An 18212-nucleotide genomic window follows, 5' to 3' on the forward strand; every position below is an offset into this window, starting at 1 on the left:
GGCCCAGCCCTGCACGCAGGCCTCCACCCAAGCGTCTTCTGTGCTCCTAACAGTGTCCCCGGGTCAGCAGCGCACAGGACGCTTAGCAGGCCTCGGCGCTCAGGCCTGGAGCCCGACCCCTGGCTCTGATCCTGCTGCAGCCTCTGTGCACATGGCGGGGGAGGGGGGGGTTAGGGCGGGGGAGACAGAGAGAGAGAGAGAGAGAGAGAGAGCGCGGGCGCGCAAGCGCTTGGAATCTCGCCTGGAACTTGCCAAGCACTCTAAAAGTGTTTTATAAAACAACAAAACCTCCCATTGCACGCATGTGGAAAGGGCCGCTAGGCGAGGCGAGGCGGCGCGGCTTGGCCCAGGCCCCAGATCGTGAGCGGAGACCTGGGATGGGAACCCGGGGGCCCAACCTGTCCTCCGCAGCCGGGGCAGCCCAGCGGCCGGACGCCCGGCTGGAGGTCCTCGCCCCGCCCCGGCCCTTGGGGAGGTGGGGGCGGGAAGGCAGGAGCCGCGCGCATGTGCACAGCTGGCGCCCCCCGCCCCCTGCGCACAGCTGGGACGTGGGCCGCAGCTGGGCGGCGGGCGGGCGCAGTCGGGAGCCGGCGGTGGACGCGCCGGGCCCTCGCGGTCGGTCCGAGCGTCCGAGCGTCCGAGCGTCCCGCGCGCCGTGGGCCATGGCCGCGCGCCCCGCGCGCCCCGCGCGCCCCTGCCTGCTGGCGCTCGTGCTGTGCTCGTGCTGGGCGGCGCCGGCCGCGGTCGCCCCCAAGCCGGGCAACGGGTGTCCGAGCCGCTGCCTGTGCTTCCGCACCACGGTGCGCTGCATGCATCTGCTGCTGGAGGCCGTGCCCGCCGTGGCGCCGCAGACCTCCATCCTGTGAGTGCGGCGGGGCGCGGGGACCTGGGCGCGCGGGGCGGCCGGGGCCGGGGCCGGGGCGGGGATCGTGCGGCCGGGCCTTTGTCCGCCGTGGCCGGGCGCGGGGCGGACCTGAGCGCAGCGCGCGCCGCCGCCGGGGCCGCCTTTGTTCGGCGCTCGCAATCCCCGCGGGCCCGGGACGAGGTCGGAGCCGCCGGGGAGCGCGCCCGCCCCGCCCCCGGCCCCTCTCCTGCCCGAGCCCGGCGCCCCCTCCTCCCGCGGCCCCTCCTCCCCCTTCCGTTCCCCTCCCCCCTTCCCCCGCCGCCGCCTCCTCCTCGGCGGCGCCCGCTGCGCGTTTCCCCTCCTCCCCGAGCGCTGCACCCCGTCCCGGCTCGGGGGGCCTCCCTGGCGCACCCTCTGACAGGGTGGCGGCGGCGCCCCCGCGTGCGCCCGGGCGCCGGGAGCCTCCTTCCCGCCGTGGCCCGGGCCCCGCGGGGCGCGCGGGGCGCCCGGGCTTCCCCTCGCCGGCGAGCCTGGCCGAGGGCCGGGAGGGGCCGGGGTGCGGGGCGGCGCGGGCGTGGACACAGCGGGTGTGCACCCGGGGCACGGCCCGCCCCGTCTCCAGCCGGGGCGCCCAGGTGGTGCGGGCGGAGGCCGGGCGCTCCGGTGGGCACGCCGTCCGGCGCCCCCGCCCTCCCCGGCGCATCCCGGCCCGGGTGCCGCCGGGCCTGTTCGGAGGCGCTTCCCACTAGAAAGGTTCAAAATCGCAAAAGGCAGTCTGCGTTGCAGGCGCCGACTGTACGGAGCGTCCTACAGCTGCCCTTCTGGATGCCAAAAATAGTTTCCACTTTTCTTGGCTGAGCCGGAGTGCTTTTGGCACCCCTGAAGAGCCTGCAGAAGTTGTAAAATTTTGAGTGAACTATTCAGGAAGTGGGCGGTCCGTGTTCTTACTTTTAAAATGAAGTGCAGGGACAGACCACTCTCCTAGTGGTCGCGGCTGTCCTGGCAGCTCCCTCCGGGGTCCTTGGCAGGGCTCACTCCCGGTCTGGACACTGTTCCTCCCGGAGAGACAAACGCGGCCTTCCTTCCCGTGTGGAGGGCCGGCCAGCCAAGGCGCGCCCGCAGGAGGGCCTCCGTCGGGCTCTGAGAAGGGGGCTCGGAGGCGGAAGAGTGAGGGTTTTCTGGATACGGTCATTTAATTCTTTTTAGTGAGTCAGTGGAAAAAACGTGGGCCCTGAAGCCATTTGTCACATCTGGCCAAAGCTAATACTTGTCCTGTGCTTTGCCCTCACATCTTAATTGCTTTTCAAAAACAACCGTATTTTAAAATATGACCCTTGCAGAACAAAGATGCGGCCAGCAGCCTCCCGCGGGGGGGTGAGATTCTCCACAGAACCTCACAGGGTCTTGTAGAACAGCGGAGGCCAGGAAGGGAAGGCGACAGAAACAGGCAACACGGGCAGGTTTTCCAGAAACCCTTCTTCCACCTCTTGCTTTCATGGGGTTGCATAGTTTTCAGAGATGCTTTGAAAGGACTTCGCTTGGTCTCACGGATGCTGTGAGGGGGCGGGGGGTCTGACCGGAGCCCTTGCAGAACCAAGCGGGTTGTTCGTGACGTGGACACACGCCCATTTTACAGCTGTGTAGACAGAGGCGCGGGGGAGGAAGCTCCCACTGCTGCCGGTGTAGACCTGGCGTGAGGGGTTCCAGCTGGGGCGCGGGCCTGGGAACACAGCGGAGGCCGTCCAGGCAGGGAGGGCCAGCTCAGGGGTGCCCTGCTGCCGTGGCCTCTGGGGTCCCTCCTGCTGCCTTCTTGGGGGGCTGCTTGTTGGGATGTAGCCACGTCACAAGTTCCATTCATGCAGAAGAGTCGTGTTGACGTCCAGCGTTTCTCCCAGGCCTCTGCTCTCACGCGCCTGCTGTTCTTTTCGATTTACAAAACTGATTTGGTAACAAGTGGGACTTAAAAGATACGAGGGTGAAGACGCGGGGCCGTCCAGTCATCCCTTCATCCCTTTGCTTTCGGGACCCTCCCCTCGGCCCCCCAGAGAGACTGAACGGGAGTCCCTGGCAGTATCAGACTTGACTCCCGCTCATGGTGTTTCAGGGTGCGTCCAGGTGGGGCCAGAGAGTGGGTTGTTTAGCTTCATTGTTTGGGGCTTCAGAAATGATGGTCCAAGAGCATCTTGTGATTCCAGAGCTGCCCAGAGTCTGGAGTCCTCGGGCTCTGGTGCTGGAGCCGGTCTCAGCCCTTCACCATCGGCCGTGGTACCCGGCTCAGCTTAGCTTTTGTTGAAATACTTGTTTAATTTTCGAATATTTTACTCTGCTCGGCACTGCAGTGGACGTTTGTCACGGTAACAATTAAAAAGCTAGTGTTAAAACCTGGTATTTTTACTCTGCCCGCTTCCTGTCTGCGTCTCAGCCCAGACCTTTCGGGGAGGTCACGTTCTATCCCTGCAGCCTCCTGAGTCACCTGCGTCACCCGCGCCAGGGCTCTGCCCCCCACCCTCCACCCCGTTCTCGTCTCGCAGCCTCCTCTGTGAAGTCGCGGGGTCACCCCCTTAAAGCTGACCGCCGCCCCAAGGCCGCCCGCCCGTGAAAGGAAGCCCTGGTGTTGGAGGGCTTCCCGGAGACGTGGGCTGGATGGCCCCGGGGAGGGCGGACTGGCCCTGCAGCGGGCGGAGGCTGGCGAGAGCGCCTCCTCTGGGGTCACGGTCAGCCCGCCAGCAGCTGTCCCCCCGCATCAGCTTTTGGTGACCTGTGCATTGGGGCCTGTGCCAGAGTCTGGTCCCCGCCTCTAGGGGTCCCCAATCTCCGGGGGCCCTAGGGTCAGGGGCCCTGTGGCCCCGCGGTGAGGGTGACCGACCGTCCAGGTGTGTCTGGCCGTGTGGGACTGCAGGCGGCCAGCGCTGGGCGCCGTCGCCTCTGGCGGTCTGGGCGCGTGGACGCCTGCCGTCGCGGCCGTAGCCGCACCCGCGGGAGGTCCCTGTTGCTGCTTCACGGGTCGGAGCCCGCCTTTCTGCAGGGCCCCCGCGGGGATCTGGACGGGTAGGTGGCTAGTCTTCAGGCCACCTAACTGCCCGCGTCCCCTGGAGACTAGCCCGCAGGTCGCAGCGTCTCCCCTTCTCTGGCGTCCATCGGGGCTCCTGGGACCCGGCTTATGGGAGAATCTTAACTTCCCACCAGCTTCCCTGTGCGTGGAGGCGAGGTCTCCCGCCTGCAGGTGGCCGGAGGGAGGGGGTGTCCTGGGTCAGGATGGAGGGCGGGCTGTCCAGCGACACTGTTCGCTCCCCCTCTCCTGTCTTCCTGGGGCTCAGGGGGTCCCCTCTCTGCCCCCGTCCTGTGGGGACGCGCTGGGCCCCCGGGGACGGCTGGCCTCTCCCTGCCTGGGTGGGGATTTACAAGGTCAGCAGATGTGAGCAGCCTGTGGCTCCCGGTGTCTGCAGGACACCTCGCACGCCGGCGACAGCAGCCTTTACGCTGCAGCGGTGGCTTACCTGAAACTAATTGTGCGTTTGGACCCCGTGTCGGGATAGAGTCTGAGCCCTCATTATCACAGCTTAAACGCACTTGAAAAGTACCATAGGAACATTTTTTAAGTATCCGAATCTTGGTGATTAATTTTTCCAAAATGGTGGTGGACCAGGTACCTCCTCCCACCGCTCACGGCTCTGAGGCGTCCAGGGCCCACAGCTCTGCTGGCGCCCGGCGTGCTGCGTGCAGAGGGGAGACCTGGGTGACCCCGGAAGCTTCCAGAGACCACCTCGGATGCTGCACGTGACGTCGGCCGTCGGGGAGTGGGTCCTGGGTCCGTGCTCGGTTTTGACACCCCCTTACGCTGGAAAACGTGCCTTTGGAAGCTGGTCTGGAAAAGCTCTCCTTGGAAGCTGCGGCAGGCCGGCTGTGGGAGGCCCCTCTCCTTTGTGTTCCTAACGAGTCAAGGAAATAGTTGTAAAAAGCAAGCACATCAGGCCCCGTGGCTCTGAAGCCGGGAGGCAGCTCCGACTCCAGCTTGGCTTCATCCGGGGCCCAGACACCGTGGCCTGGACGTGGTTTCCTCCCCTCGGTGCGCCTCCGGCCGCCCCCTCAGTCCTGCGACTCGGCTTCCCTGCCTGGTGACGGCCCGGCAGCTGTCTGCTTACTTTCCCACAGCCTAAGTGTCGAGATGAGTCTCGGTCACGAGCTCCAGTTCTGGGAATTGTGTGAACAGACCCACCATCTGTCCCCAGCGCCCCCTGGGTGGCAGGCGGTCGTGCCCACCGGGCTTGGGCCTGGCGGCTCCTGGAGCCAAGGATGGGATCTGCTCTGCCCGACAAGGCTGGAAGCAGGTCAGGGCTCCTTGCCGGAGGGCTGTGGGGCAGGCTGGACAGAGCCGTCCACGGCACCGTGACAGGTGCCAGCAGAACAGCGACAGAGTCCCCGTCTCCGGAGCTGGTCTCGTCGTCCGTTTGAAAACTGGGTGAAGGTTGGAAGGTCCCCGCGCACGTGCTGAGTGCTGCTGGCTGACTTGATTGGAGATGCCGGGCTCTTTCCTGGGCACTTGCCAATCGAAAGAAACTCCGTCGGTGCCGTGGCGAGGGCCTGGGGGCCGCGGGGTCCCGGGCCGAGCTCCGCGGGCAGCGGCCAGGGCTGGAGGCGGGCCTGGTCCTCCCGTCCCCTCCCACCACGTGCCGCTGAGGGGCGCGCTGCCCACCGTCCGTGCCTGAGACGTCAAGGCCCCTCAACGAGCGTCCAGGTCTCACAAGCGTTTTAATTGTGACTTTCATGGGATTTGGGGTACATGAGAAAACGTGACGTGTTTACAAATACAGTTTTGGGTAAATTCAGTTTAAGAGCTGTTACGCATAACTGAATTTGATGCTTACATAGTCAGCTTGGACATTTCGTGTGTTACCATGTGTCTGCGGGCGGTCGCGCCTGGCGTCCGCCTCGGCCTTGACCTGGGGGCTACGTGCCTCTTGGGGCACCTGCACAGAACTCAGCCCCCAGGGTCGGTGGGGGAGGGAATGCTTTTTGGTGTTTAAAATAATGTCATCGACGCTAACTTAGGCCCCTTCTAAATTTGTTAAGTCCGGTGATTCACATTTTCTTTACCTTGAAGTTGATTTTGAAAACTAGAAATCACACGTCTTCTCGCCGGGTCCCTGGGTTTCTCTTCAGATGCTACGCGTCCACAGAAAACATAGGTGAATCCCAAGATGGCCCCGTCCGGCGGTGACTCATGTGATTGACTCAAAACTGGCAAAACATTTAGGTGAGAATGTTCTGCTTGTTTCAGGGTTTAGCTCGCAGCTCCCCCTTTCCTGGCTCGGATACAGGGTCATTTATCCTCGGATACAGGGTCATTTATCCTTGCTCGTTGGATGAGTTTCTTTTTTCAGGACACAGTCGCTTCTCTCCCCGGCTTCTCAGCACCCTCGGGGGTAGGGAAGAGAGGGTGCTGACCCCGAAGAACGTCCCCCGAGGATCCTGGGTGGACAGGGATCCGACGCGGTGTCCCCAGGGCTCTCCTTGACCTTGTGTGGTTTCCTCAGACTCCTGTTGTTAGGGGTGGTTTGTTCAGATCTGGGTGCCCACTGGATAGCCAGCTCATCGAGGAGAGGGACGGCGTCTGCCGGCGTGTGGGTGCCCCGCACCGGGGAGCTCAGGGCCGGTGGCTGCTGTCACCCAGCCTGGGGGGGCGCAGAGGCCCACGAGCAGCCGGCAGGCTCATCCCCTTTTGTTCAGCGGGCAGGTCCTCGGTGGAAGCTTAACCCGCGATGAGTCCCTTTTCTGACTCCTGTCTGGACGAATTGTCACTTGGGAAAATAAAAAGCCTCATGAGATTCCGTCGACAAGGCAGTGGGGCTCGTGTGTGTGGCGGGCACTTGGGCGCCTCTGCCGGGTCCCGTGTGCGCAGCCACCGCAGCGTCCAGGGTGAGGCCCCCCCACCCCCGCGCCCAGGCCCCGACAGCCCTTCCTCCCGCGTTCTGCCTCGCTGGACGCGACGGCGTCCCTGTTCACCAGGGATTCTGGGCTTTGTTTTCCTTCCCTGGAATGTCTTTGTCTGGTTTGCATATCGGGGTAGATCTCGCCTCACAGAGCGAGTGCGGGGCACTGCCTCCCGTCCAGGGGACCAGGCTTCGTGCTGCTTGAACATCCGGTCCGGCTTCCCAGGGAAGCCCCCGGGCAGATGTCCTCGTCCGCTTTGTGGGAGGGTTTTAAACTGTGATTTCAGATTCCTCAGGAAACACAGGGCTGTTTCTTCCTGAGTGAGCCCGGGGAGCTGGGAGCTTGGCCACGTCACACAAGTCGTGGGACCGTCACCGTGAAGTTGTCCCTTGTTGTCCTTCTCGCATCTGAGAACCTGTAGGGATCAGTTCTCTTGTTCCTGATGTCAGAAGTGTGTGTCTTCTCTCGTTTTCCCCTGATCCGTCTGCCTAGAGGGTTTCAGTTTTATTGATCTTTGCAGATACCCAGCTTTTGGGTTCGCTGATTTCTCTTTTTGGTTCTGTCCTGTTCTGCTGATCTCTGCTCCGACCCTTGCTGCCCGCACGTGCGCGGCTCCGCTGAGCGCCGGGTGCTCGGGGTCCCGGGTGTCCTCTCTGTCCCTGGAGCTTCAGCTGTCCTGCCCACGTCCGGCGGGTTCTTGCTGTCCCTTGGGCAGTGACCTGGGATGGTTCTGTGCTCACCTCCTTAGTTTTCACTCCCTCGGGGCTCCCGTCTGTTGCTGATTCATGTACGGTATCTTGGAGACAGTTGTTTCATGTATTTTGTCGGCTTTTTGGTTGCTTCCGGCTGGAGAGTAAGTCTGGCCCCTGTTTTCTCATCTTTTGGTAATTTTGTAAAACCTTGGTTAAGTTCTTCTGCAACTTTATAACAACATGGCTTATAAAGCAAGTAACAATAGAATGATGCAGTCACATGCCCAAGTCTAGACTCAAAAAAATTAAAAATTTTTCAGCCCCGCCACTCTCCATTTGCCTCTGGAATGCTCTGTACCGGGCAGGGAGTTAAACTTCAGCTGCTGTAATAAACAGTTGCAGGGTCTCGGGGGATTAAAACAATGTGCGTTCCTGCCTCCCTCACGCAGAATCCAGGGCAGATGTCCTCGCTGGGCAGCTGTCACTGGAGGCTCTGCTCTCGGCCAGGGGTCTGCATACCCCGGCCAGTGGGACAGTGGCCTGGTGCTGGGCTGATCGTGTTGGACATGCCACGCCCATCACCCACTTGTGGCTGCACTGCCTCTGAAGACAAAGGCATGGTTGGGCGGTTGTGACAGGAGAGTACGCTTCCTGTCTGGCTCCTTAAGGTGACGGCACTCTGCCAGTGAGCTGGGGACCCAGGCTCCATCCACCCTGCAGCTCTGCTATCCTTGTCCCTGGCCCTCCGGGCTGTTGGGGAAGCGGAAAGGGGCAGTGAGCAAGGGGAGAGCCCCGGCTGCCCTGAGGGGACGGCTCACTTGTGCTGACATTGCCCGGTGCCTGGGGGGCGCTGGTGCCCCGTCCCCGCCCGGTGCCTAGGCCCTGGGACGTGTTTCGGGCCTGCCCAGGAAGGGACTGCATGTGGAGTGTCGCGTGCGCTGACGGGTGGTGCCTGGCGGCCCCGCTGCCTTCGCTGGGTCGCGCGTGGGGCCCTCTGGTCCCTCACTTGCAGAACAGAGAGGGCTGCGAGGCGTTGGCCCTGCTTTCCGGGTCGCGTGTCGTGTGGTGGTTCCCTGCTCCCTTCCCCGTTAGCTTAGACCCCACTGTGGGCTGTGGCAGAGACCATCACGGGTAAGGAGAGGTTAAAGACTCGCGTCTCCTTCTTCTAACAAGAATTCTGTTCATTTCTGCTCAGCAGAGGACTGCCCCATGTGACCATCGTGGCAGGTGTTGAACAGCCTCGGCGGCTGTAACCCGTAGATCACAGCCGGGTTTCTTAGAGCCAAGGGCTTGACTCAGATTTTCTCCCGGGACGAGGCAGACGGGGGTTTGTGCAGGTCCTCGGTAGTTGCAGGAATCACGGGCGAAGAGGTGAGGGGCTGGAGGAAGGAAGTCCAGGGGGGCGGTCCTCAGTCCTCAGTCCTCAGGCTCCATCCTTAGCTCCTGGGCCCCCGGAATCAGCCGCGGTTCTGAGGTTCTTGCTCGGGACGTAAGCGGCGTCTCCCGCCACCAGAGTGCCAGGCGGCCGGTGCCCGTGGGCGGTGGGCGGGCCTGTGCCCTGCCTGCTGCCCAGGGGCGGGGATCCCCGCTCCTCTCGTTTACGTCTTGTACCTGCAACGTCGCCCGCGCGGTCTTTGGAAATTTGCAGGCTGCCTCCCCTCAGGCCCCTCAGCGGTTGTCGTGGGTGGAGTTTGTAGGGTTTGGTTGGAGGCGCAGCGGCTCCTGCTGTGAAACCTGCCCTCTCACCCACCGCAGCGCCCCGTTCTGTGTACTTTCCTTTTAGAACATATTTTTCAATACTTTTAAACAAGCTGTGCATGTCAGTGGTAGAGAAATGTGAAAATACAGATAAAAGCACCAAAATAAATGACTCACATGTCTATTATTAGAGGAGACTGTTAGCGGGTCGGGCTTTGCCTCAGATACACAGCCGGCCGGGTGAGTGCACAAGGTCACGGAATGGCGGGGGTGTCTGTGTGTCTGCAGCTCCGTCCGTCTGTCTGCTGTGTCCCGTGGCTCATCTGTGGTCCTGTCTCTCCGTGTCTGTCTCTTCATCTGTCTGTGCGTTAGCTCTTGGGATCTACCCACCCACCTGTCTCCCTGTTTCCAAGCACGGGGTAGAGTGTGCGTCCCGTGCCCACCGCATGCCGAGCAGCCCGCCCGCTCAGGGCAGCCCTGTGTCTGCAGGAGTCAGAGGCCCCAACCATCATTGCGGGCGGCCACGTTGGCCACGTGGTGCTCATTTTTGGGGATTTGCCAACTGTATTGAATCAAATCCTTATTATGGGTCATTTCTTTGCTTCCACTTTTCTGCGACTGCAAACTGTACCTCAGGATGCCTTTGTCCACATTTCAGGGATCATGTGCCCTGAGGAGCTCGGGGCACGTGTCTGTGCTCCGCGGGCGTGGTCCGCACCAGGGACGGGTCTGCACGTTGGGGGCTTCCTTCCCGGACACGGTCCCTGTTTTCCCGAGGACGGGGGTCCTCCGTGGGCCCAACGTCTCACACTCACCTCCCACAGAACGGGTTCATTCACTCCTGGCCCAGGGGCGCGTCCTGCGGAGGGGGGAGTGCGTGTCGCGCCCCGCGGGGAGCACGGCACCGGGGGCACCTCTCACAGCTGCGCTTGGAGATGCGACGCGTGCCCTGTGCCGCCTCGCTCCGTAGCCGCTGTGCTCCGACAATCGTGCCCCGTTTTCTCTGGGGAGGCCGCTCTGCTCGGGCCCCGCCCCAGGCTCCCGCGCGGCCCCGGCGCCCGTGGGGTCCCGGCCGGTCTCCTGCGTGCTCTCCGCCCTGGGGCCGGCCGTCCCTGCTGGGCCTTGGTCACCTGAGGCCCCGCGGTCCGCCGTGAGAGCTCCAGCTCTGCCCCACCTCTGTCCCCGGAGGCGAAGCTGAAGGCTGATGCTGCTCATTTGAGGACTCGTGTTCTACGAGGTCGCCGAGGACTCTGCGTTAGGGAGCCGGGGACCCGGCTTCTGAGAGACCCAGGCTTGGGTCCCGCCGGGCGCAGGCCACCGCGCCGCCGTCGGGGCAGCGATGCCCAGCCGGGCCTGTGAGCTCCAGCCGCGAGAGCCTCCCTTCACGGCCGGGGCGGGTGCCTCCCCGGGGTGCCGGCGGCAGCGCGCGGCACGCGCCTCACCAGGCAGCCCGTCGGCGCCGCGCCCGCGGGAGGTTTTAAACAGCAGAGTCACCCACAAAAGGCACAAAAACGCAAACAAGGGGGCACCGGGGAGACCCTGAAACGGCACCAGTTCCCGCTGTCGTCATCTCTGCGCGCGACCTCAGGGGCGGCAGGGACACCGCGGGGACCGGTTCTGGGGTCAGAGACAGGCGTTAGCGCGTGGGAAGAGTCTCAGGTCTGGGATCCGCGCACCATGGGCCGGACAGTGTCCTCCGTGTTCCAGGCGGAGACTCTGTGACCTCAGGGTGCAGGGCCCGGGGGGGGGGGGCATGTCACGCTGCCCGCCCGGCAACGTCCCCGTCGCTCCCCCCAGACCTCCCTCGGAGTCGGGTCTCAGGGTTCACGCGGCCGGTTAGGAACAGGGCAGGTCCCTCCAGGTAGCAGGACGCTTGCCGTCTTTAGGAGTCTCTATCTAATCTTCTCTGGGGAGAAAGTATCTTGCCTTTGAGCTTCCATCAAGTTCAAAGTTAAGTGTGATTATTGTCTGTGACACGGCAGGAGTTGCGTCCTGGGTGGAGGTGCCCGGGCCAGCTGCCCGGCCTGGAGATGGACACGGCTGCCTTCGGTTTGGACGAGCCGTGGTCTCCTGGGTAGGGAGACGGAGTCAGTGAGGGCCACGGTGTTGAGGACAGAGACTGGTCTTGGGGGGCTGCCCCTCCTGCGGAGGGGGAAGGAGAGCTCATCCAGCCGGGCTGCGGCGCAGGGTGTGGTCGGCCCAGCCGGGCGCCGCCTCCCAGCTTTCCTCTCGTGCCCCCCGGGCAGGGCTCTCACCCCTCGCAGCCTCGGTGGGCTGCCTGCAGCGGCGTCCTGGGCGTGGGGGAGGGGGTGCACGTGCGTCGGCCTGCCGGGTGGATGCTCTGTGGGGAAGCTGTCGTCCTCATCCCATCTGTGTTCACGACCCGGCAGGCGAGAGCCAGAGGGGCCCCAGGAGGGGAGACAGGCAGCGGAGGAGCTGGGCCGCGGGGGCTCCCGGGACGGGGCTGGTCCCTGACTGTGTTCACTGCCTTTAATTGAAGCAGATACTTGCGATGCAAACAGGAAATACCACTAGGCCAGTTTCCAGTGCATTTTAGTCAGTTCTCTCTCACAGGCCAAACACAAATGTTTAAGAAGCATCTCAAGGCCCCTTGTGAGGCAGCACCCGAAGGTGCCTTTCGTGGTCCTGGGACCCAGGAAATGCTCCAAAATTGTGAGTTCCTGCCCTTCACACGTCTCTAAAATGCCATTCCAGCCAGATCTAATGTTAATCACTTGCTAAGAATTAAGGACATGCATGGAAGTTCAGAGTTACTGTAAATGTTGGTGGAGACGGGGAGATTTTGCCTCTGCAATGTTCGGGTTGATGTTTTCCCTTTCTGTGGGGAAAAGTGGGAGATTTCTTTACTCAGAAAGAAACCAGACTGCAGACGAATGCGAGAGAGCCAGCCGTTCGCCTGAGGAACGTGGGCTGCGCTTCTCTTCCTGGTCCCGGCTTCCTTTAGGGGAAGAGCCTAGATTAGGCTTGTCGCTTCCTGAGTGGAAGGATATTTCTAAAAAATCCATAACCAGCTGAGCAGCACTTTAACCTTTAAAAATAGCAATTAAAGTGGATGCAATTAGTCATGGTTGTTACTGATTCAGACACGTGGGATGTTTGTGTTGGCATGGCAACAGGCGGCCAAGTCTTAATCCTGAGCATTTGTTTTCTTGTGCGTGTTATTTTGTTGTGTAATTTTCTTAGGTCAGTGCCTATGTCACCCCATCCGTCCACCCACCCACCCTTTCTTCCATCCACCCACCCACCCAGGCATCTGTCTACCCAGCCAGCCAGCCAGCCACCCAGCCATCTGCCATCCCAACTGTCCATCCATCCATCTGTCCGTCCGTCCATCCATCCATCCGTCCATCCATCCATCTGCCTATCCATCTGTCCATCCATGCATCCATGCATCCATCTGCCCATCCATCTGTCCATCCATTTGTCCATCCATCCATCCATCCATATGACCATCCGTCCATCCATCCATCTGTCCGTCCATCCTTCCATCCATCCATCTGCCATCCCATCTGTCCATCCATCCATCTGTCCATCCATCCATCTGTCCGTCCGTCCGTCCATCCATCCATCCATCCATCTGCCCATCCATGTGTCCATCCATTCTTCCATCCATCCATCCATCCATCCATCCGTCTGTTTGTCCCCGCCGCTTCTGGTGTCCTTGGTAAGTGTCAGGCCCTGGTGCTGAGATGCGCAGAGCCCACTGCTGTGGGGCACACTCTATGGTGTAGGCAGTGCGCCTCTATCCCGCGCAGACCTATCTCTGATCCTTCCCACCCCGTAGTTCAGGGGTGCAGTTGGAAGCCCAGCAGGGAAGGGTATAGAAAGGAGATGGCCTGGGAAGAACTTTCATAGACCGAAGCCTCTTTCCTCCGAAGCTCAGAACTCTCTGGTTTTAAAATCCAACTTCCTCGTTATTTTCCCCGTCTTAGGGAGCCTTCTCATTTTTCTACGATTTCTCAAGAGTTCTGTGTCTAGCAGCCTTTCTCCGCTGGGTCGGGAGTGAAGGAAGCCCAGCAGAAAATGATTGGAGTGATTGTTTTCTCAGTTCTTTCAAAGGTCCTGCCTGGCTGGGACCTGGGTGCTAGTTCCTCACGTACAGTGGGCTCTGCATCAGGGCTTCTCGGTTTCTCCCTGGAGATGGACAGCGAGACCATAGAAGCCTGCACGTCAGTGCACAGGGAGGATGGCGCCCGCGTCCCAGCCGGGGAGGCCACGAGGAGGGGCAGGCCGGCCGCGTGAGGTCCCCTCGGTGACTCAGCTGAGGTCTAGCTGAGCTCCCCTCACAGGGCTCCGCTCCGTGTCCCCTCCCTCAGGAACCTTCCTAGCGGTCCACCTCCGACCTACCCGTCGCAAGCCCCTTGGCATGTATTATCCGCCCCACTTCTTTTATCTTGTGGTGTTTTCTGGTTGATGAGACGATCTCATTTAAGCCCTAAAAATGTGTTTTCACCCAGTAATTAACTGGGACTGCACATGCTGTGTACATAGGAAGCCTCCAAGCCCGCCCGGGTCTCTTGGGTGGAGGGTGACTATTTGATATCAGTGTTTCTTGATTCCCTTTTTTTCTTTTAAAAACAATTAGTTTATTCTCTCATGGTTTCTTTGTGTCAGGAAGGTGGGAAGAGCTCAGCTGGGCGAATGCACACAGCTGGCGGTTTGGCCAGCCATCTCTCTTGTTTTTTGGCTGCATTGGGTCTTCGTTGTTACTTGCGGGCTTTCTCTAGTTGTGGTGAGTGGGCTTCTCACTGTGGTAGCTTCCCTGGAGCACAGGCTCTAGGTGTGCGGGCTTAAGTAGCTGTGGCATGTGGGCTCAGTAGTTGTGGCTTGTGGTCTCCAGAGCTCAGTAGTTGTGGCACATGGGCTTAGTTGCTCCGCAGCATGTGGGATCTTCCCGGATCAGGAATCGAACCCATGTCCCCTGCATTGGCATTGGATTTTTTTTTTAACTTTTTATTTTTTTATTTTTTACAATAAACTGCATATATTTAGAGTGTACAACTTGGTATCCCAATCTCCCAATTCATTCCCCCCCAACCCTCCCCGCTTTCCCCACTCGGTGTCCATATGCTTGTTCTCTACATCTGTGTCTCTATTTCTGCCTTGCAAACTGGTTGATTTGTACCATTTTTCTATAGTCCACGTATATGTGTTAATATACGGTATTTCTCTTTCTCTTTCTGACTCACTTCACTCTGTGTGACAGTCTCTAGGTCCACCCATGTCTCTACAAATGTCCCATTTTCATTGCTTTTTACAGCTGAGTAATATTCCATTGTATGTATGTACCACATCTTCTTTATCCGTTCATCTGTTGGTGGACACGTAGGTTGCCTCCATGTCCTGGCTATGTAAATAGTGTTGCAATGAACATTGGAGTGCACGTGTCTTTTTGAATGATGGTGTTCTCTGGGTATATGCCCAGCAGTGGGATTGCTGGGGCATATGGTAGTTCTATTTTTGGTTATCTAAGGAACCTCCATAGTGTTCTCCATAGTGGCTGTATCAGTTTACATTTCCACCAGCAGTGCAAGAGCGTTCCCTTTTCTCCACACCCTCTCCAGCATTTACTGTTTGTACATTTTCTGATGATGCCCATTCTAACCGGTGTGAGGTGATACCTCATTGTCGTTTTGATTTGCATTTCTCTAATAATGAGTGATGTTGAGCAGCTTTTCATGTGCCTCTTGGCCATCCGCATATCTTCTTTGGAGAAATGCCTGTGTAGGTCTTCTGCCCATGTTTTGATTGGGTTGTTTGTTTTTTTGATATTGAGCTGGATGAACTGTTTATATATTTTGGAGATTAATCCTTTGTCTGTTGATTCGTTTGCAAATATTTTTTCCCATTCTGAGGGTTGTCTTTTTGTCTTGCTTATAGTTTCCTTTCTTGATTCCCTTTTTGATCCATTTCCTCCGTGGTGGTAACTGCAACACAGTCTAATTTGAGGCAGTTAGAAAAGCAACAGGCAAAAGCCAGTCTGTCTCATAGAGCCTGAAATCTACTTCCTGGGCTTGGCTTCCGCTGGCTTCTGTGACTGTCCACTTGCCAGTTGGCCAAGTCTTGGATGAGTGCCCAGTGGGATAACGTGATTTATCCGTTTATTTTGCTAAACTCAGAGAGTAAGCTCTGTCTGTCTCTGTAAGAATAACCTCAGCCCGTTCCATTGTGTAAATTATAATATTTGTTGTAACAAGCAGGCTACACCCCAGCGGGCTGTGATGGTTAGTTTCATGTGTCAGCTTGGCTGGGACACAGTTCCCAGGTATTTGGTCAAATGTTATTCTAGAGGTTTCTGTGGAGGTGTTTCTAGAGGAGATGAACGTTTGAGTCAGTACCTTTGAGGGAAGCAGACTGCCCTCCACAGCGCAGGTGGGCCTCATCCCATCAGCGGAAGGACTTGGGAGAAGAAAAGCAGGACAGCCCTGGGATCAGACGGTGGTGCTTCCCTGGGGGGCCAGCCCGCAGGCCCACCTGCAAATTGTGGACCTGCCGGCCTCCACATTAGGTCTCTCCTTAACAGAAGCCAATCTCAGCCTCTTTCTCTACACACACACACACACACACACACACACACACACACACACACACCCCCCCCCCCCCCCCCCCCCGTTGGCTCTGTTTCTCCGGGAAACCCTGACTGATACCGGGTCCATGTTGAGTGTCACGTGACCATGGTTCTCTCGGCCATAGCTGGTTGGTTGGATGCGGGTGGACGCCAGATCAAGGACAGTCTGTCCACGTGCTGGCCGGTTACTTGTGGTCAGGTTTAGCGCGCACAGATGTCTCTCTGGGTAACAGGAACTAGAAAATCCATGGGGAATAAACAGCTGGCAGTGGAGCTGAGGTGGGCAGGCTGTGCTGTAGAGGTTCCAGGGGGGTCATGAAAGCCCATTAGAGGCTCAGAGCTCTGAGGACGCAGAGAAGGCAGAGGTGGGGCGGGGGGTCGCAAGAGCGCGGACACCTGGACACCTGTGACGGCACGTCCGGCCGGGAGAGAGACTCTCAGAGAGCAGCCAGTATCTGCAGCGTCCGTGCCTCTCTTCGCTCAGGGCTGCAAGTTGTTGAATGAGTTTTTGTTCCTTGAGCCCAAAACTTGATTACTTTTTTTTAAATTTTATTTATTTATTTATTATTTTTGGGGGGGTACACCAAGTTCAATCATCTGTTTTTATACACATATCCCCGTATTCCCTCCCTCCCTCGAGTCCCCCCCACCCTCCCCGCCCCAGTCCTCTAGGGCATCTTCCATCCTCGAGTTGGACTCCCTTTGTTATACAACACCTTCGCACTGGGTGTTTCACAGTTGGTCGTGTATATATGTCTGCGCTACTCTCTCGCTTCGTCTCAGCTTCCCCTTCACCCCCCGCCCCCCCAAACCTCGAGTTCTCCTGTCCATTCTCTGCACCTGCGTCCTTGTTCTTGATTACTTTGATTAAAATTATTTTTAAAAAGGAAAGGGAAAAATGCCATCTTTAGCTGTGTGTACATAAGCAAGGCCGCTCGTTTAAGATTTTTTAAGACTTTAAGGAAGAGAAAAATGCTTGTAGTGCCGCAGCCCGCAAGCCTTGGGGCACAGAGGCTGCCTTCGCGGGCATCTCTGGGCTGACTTCTGTTCCACTGCCCTCCTGACCCTGCGGGAGGAGACAAGCTCTGCGGCTGCGGGCACCTCCCCTCCCTCACCACGCCGTCTCCCTCCTCCCTCTGCGCGGTCCTCTGTGCCCGGAGGACGCTGGGGATCCCGGGGCGGTGTCCGCGGGTCCCCGCGCGCCTCTCCCTGCCCACCCCCCGGTGGTCGTCCCCTGGGCACGCGGTCTCCGGCATGACTCACGGAGCCCCTGGTTCCCGGGGGAGGCCACAGCGCCCGGCAGGTGGCCGGTCAGGGGCGGAGCCGGGACCCGGCGGGGGGTGGCGGCGGTGGGCGAGCTGGGCCACCAGTGCCCGTCCTTTTAACCCGCCCGGCCCTGCAGGGCGCGGGGCCGGGCTCGGCGGGCTTGGACGGTGCCTTGAGCGCGCGCGGGCGGAGCCGGGAAGACCGGGCCCTTCCGCAGGTGCTGGGGCGTCTCCGTCCGCCTGGCCGGCCAGGCTGCTGCTCTGAGATTCCTTCCGCGTGAGACTCCGCTGTAGATGAGAACTTGCCACGTCAGCAATTTCACCATCAGGTAAAGGAGGTGGGTCTCCCGTAGTGGCTTCCCGGGGCTGGTGGCCGGAGTCTCCCCAGGTCTGCAGCATCCCTCGCTCCTGGTGGTGTGTGGTCACGGTCTCGGTCAGGAACGCCGCTGCAGGCGGGGGGGATCCACCTGTCAGGGCGGAAGGTACTGGAGCTGATCCAGGGCCATCCTGGGAGCCTGCTGCAGACTCCCTGCTGGTTAGCGACCTGCTGGCGGGGCGGGGGGGAGGGAGCAGCCGGAGGGGAACCTCACCCCGCCGGGTTACCAGCCCTGGGCTTGGGGTGGTGTGCGCGCGCCAGGTGAGTGTGGTGTTGAAATCACGCGTGTGTGTCCAGCCGCGCGTGCATCTTCACCCGGTGGAACCTGGGGGCTGCTGGGCGCTGCTCTGGTGTGTGCAGGTCACACGGGTGGGGGCGGGTGGGACTGTGCCCAGCTGGGGGGCTCCGGGGACATGCGTTTGGCGTGGAGGACGAGGCGTGGCCCCTCCTAGGCTGCCTGGTTGAGCTGTGTGGTTTCAGGCCAGTTGAATCCCTTCTCTGAACCTCTCCACCGAGCGTGAAGTGAAGGCTCGCCGCGCGCGCCAGCGGGAGGTGGCCTGTGCCTTTCCGAGGCCGCCTGTGACCTGTGCCCCCCCCCCCCCCGCCCACTGCGGCCGCCGGCCCTGTCACCGGCCAGCGTGCTGCTCTGCTGGTCCCACTTGGTGCAGCCCTCACAGGAGAGGCAGGGACATCTGTAGATGAGCAAACCGGGAATCAGAGAGGTCAAGGCACGTGTCCAGGATGCACAGCCGGGGAGGAGCGGAGCAGGGGTGTGAGCCCGGGCCTGCCTGGTGAGTCCTCTGGGGAACATTCCCCA

At 60.1% G+C, this 18212-nt stretch overlaps 1 protein-coding gene across 2 annotated transcripts in view; it reads left to right on the plus strand.

Annotated features, from left to right (window-relative positions):
• The first annotated feature begins 566 nt into the window (after window positions 1–566).
• Window positions 567–18212, plus strand: part of PXDN (peroxidasin) — a 65995-nt gene continuing 48349 nt past the window's right edge. The window contains exon 1 of one of the 2 annotated variants that reach the window (XM_057742552.1): window positions 567–862. In XM_057742552.1, coding sequence (XP_057598535.1) covers window positions 663–862 — 200 coding nt within the window. In that variant the 5' untranslated portion in view covers window positions 567–662. The remainder of the gene's footprint in view (window positions 863–18212) is intronic. The other variant, XM_057742551.1, reaches the window with a different exon arrangement.

The sequence above is a fragment of the Hippopotamus amphibius genome, chromosome 7 (assembly GCF_030028045.1).
Source record: "Hippopotamus amphibius kiboko isolate mHipAmp2 chromosome 7, mHipAmp2.hap2, whole genome shotgun sequence".
Classification (NCBI taxonomy): Eukaryota; Metazoa; Chordata; class Mammalia; order Artiodactyla; family Hippopotamidae; genus Hippopotamus; species Hippopotamus amphibius.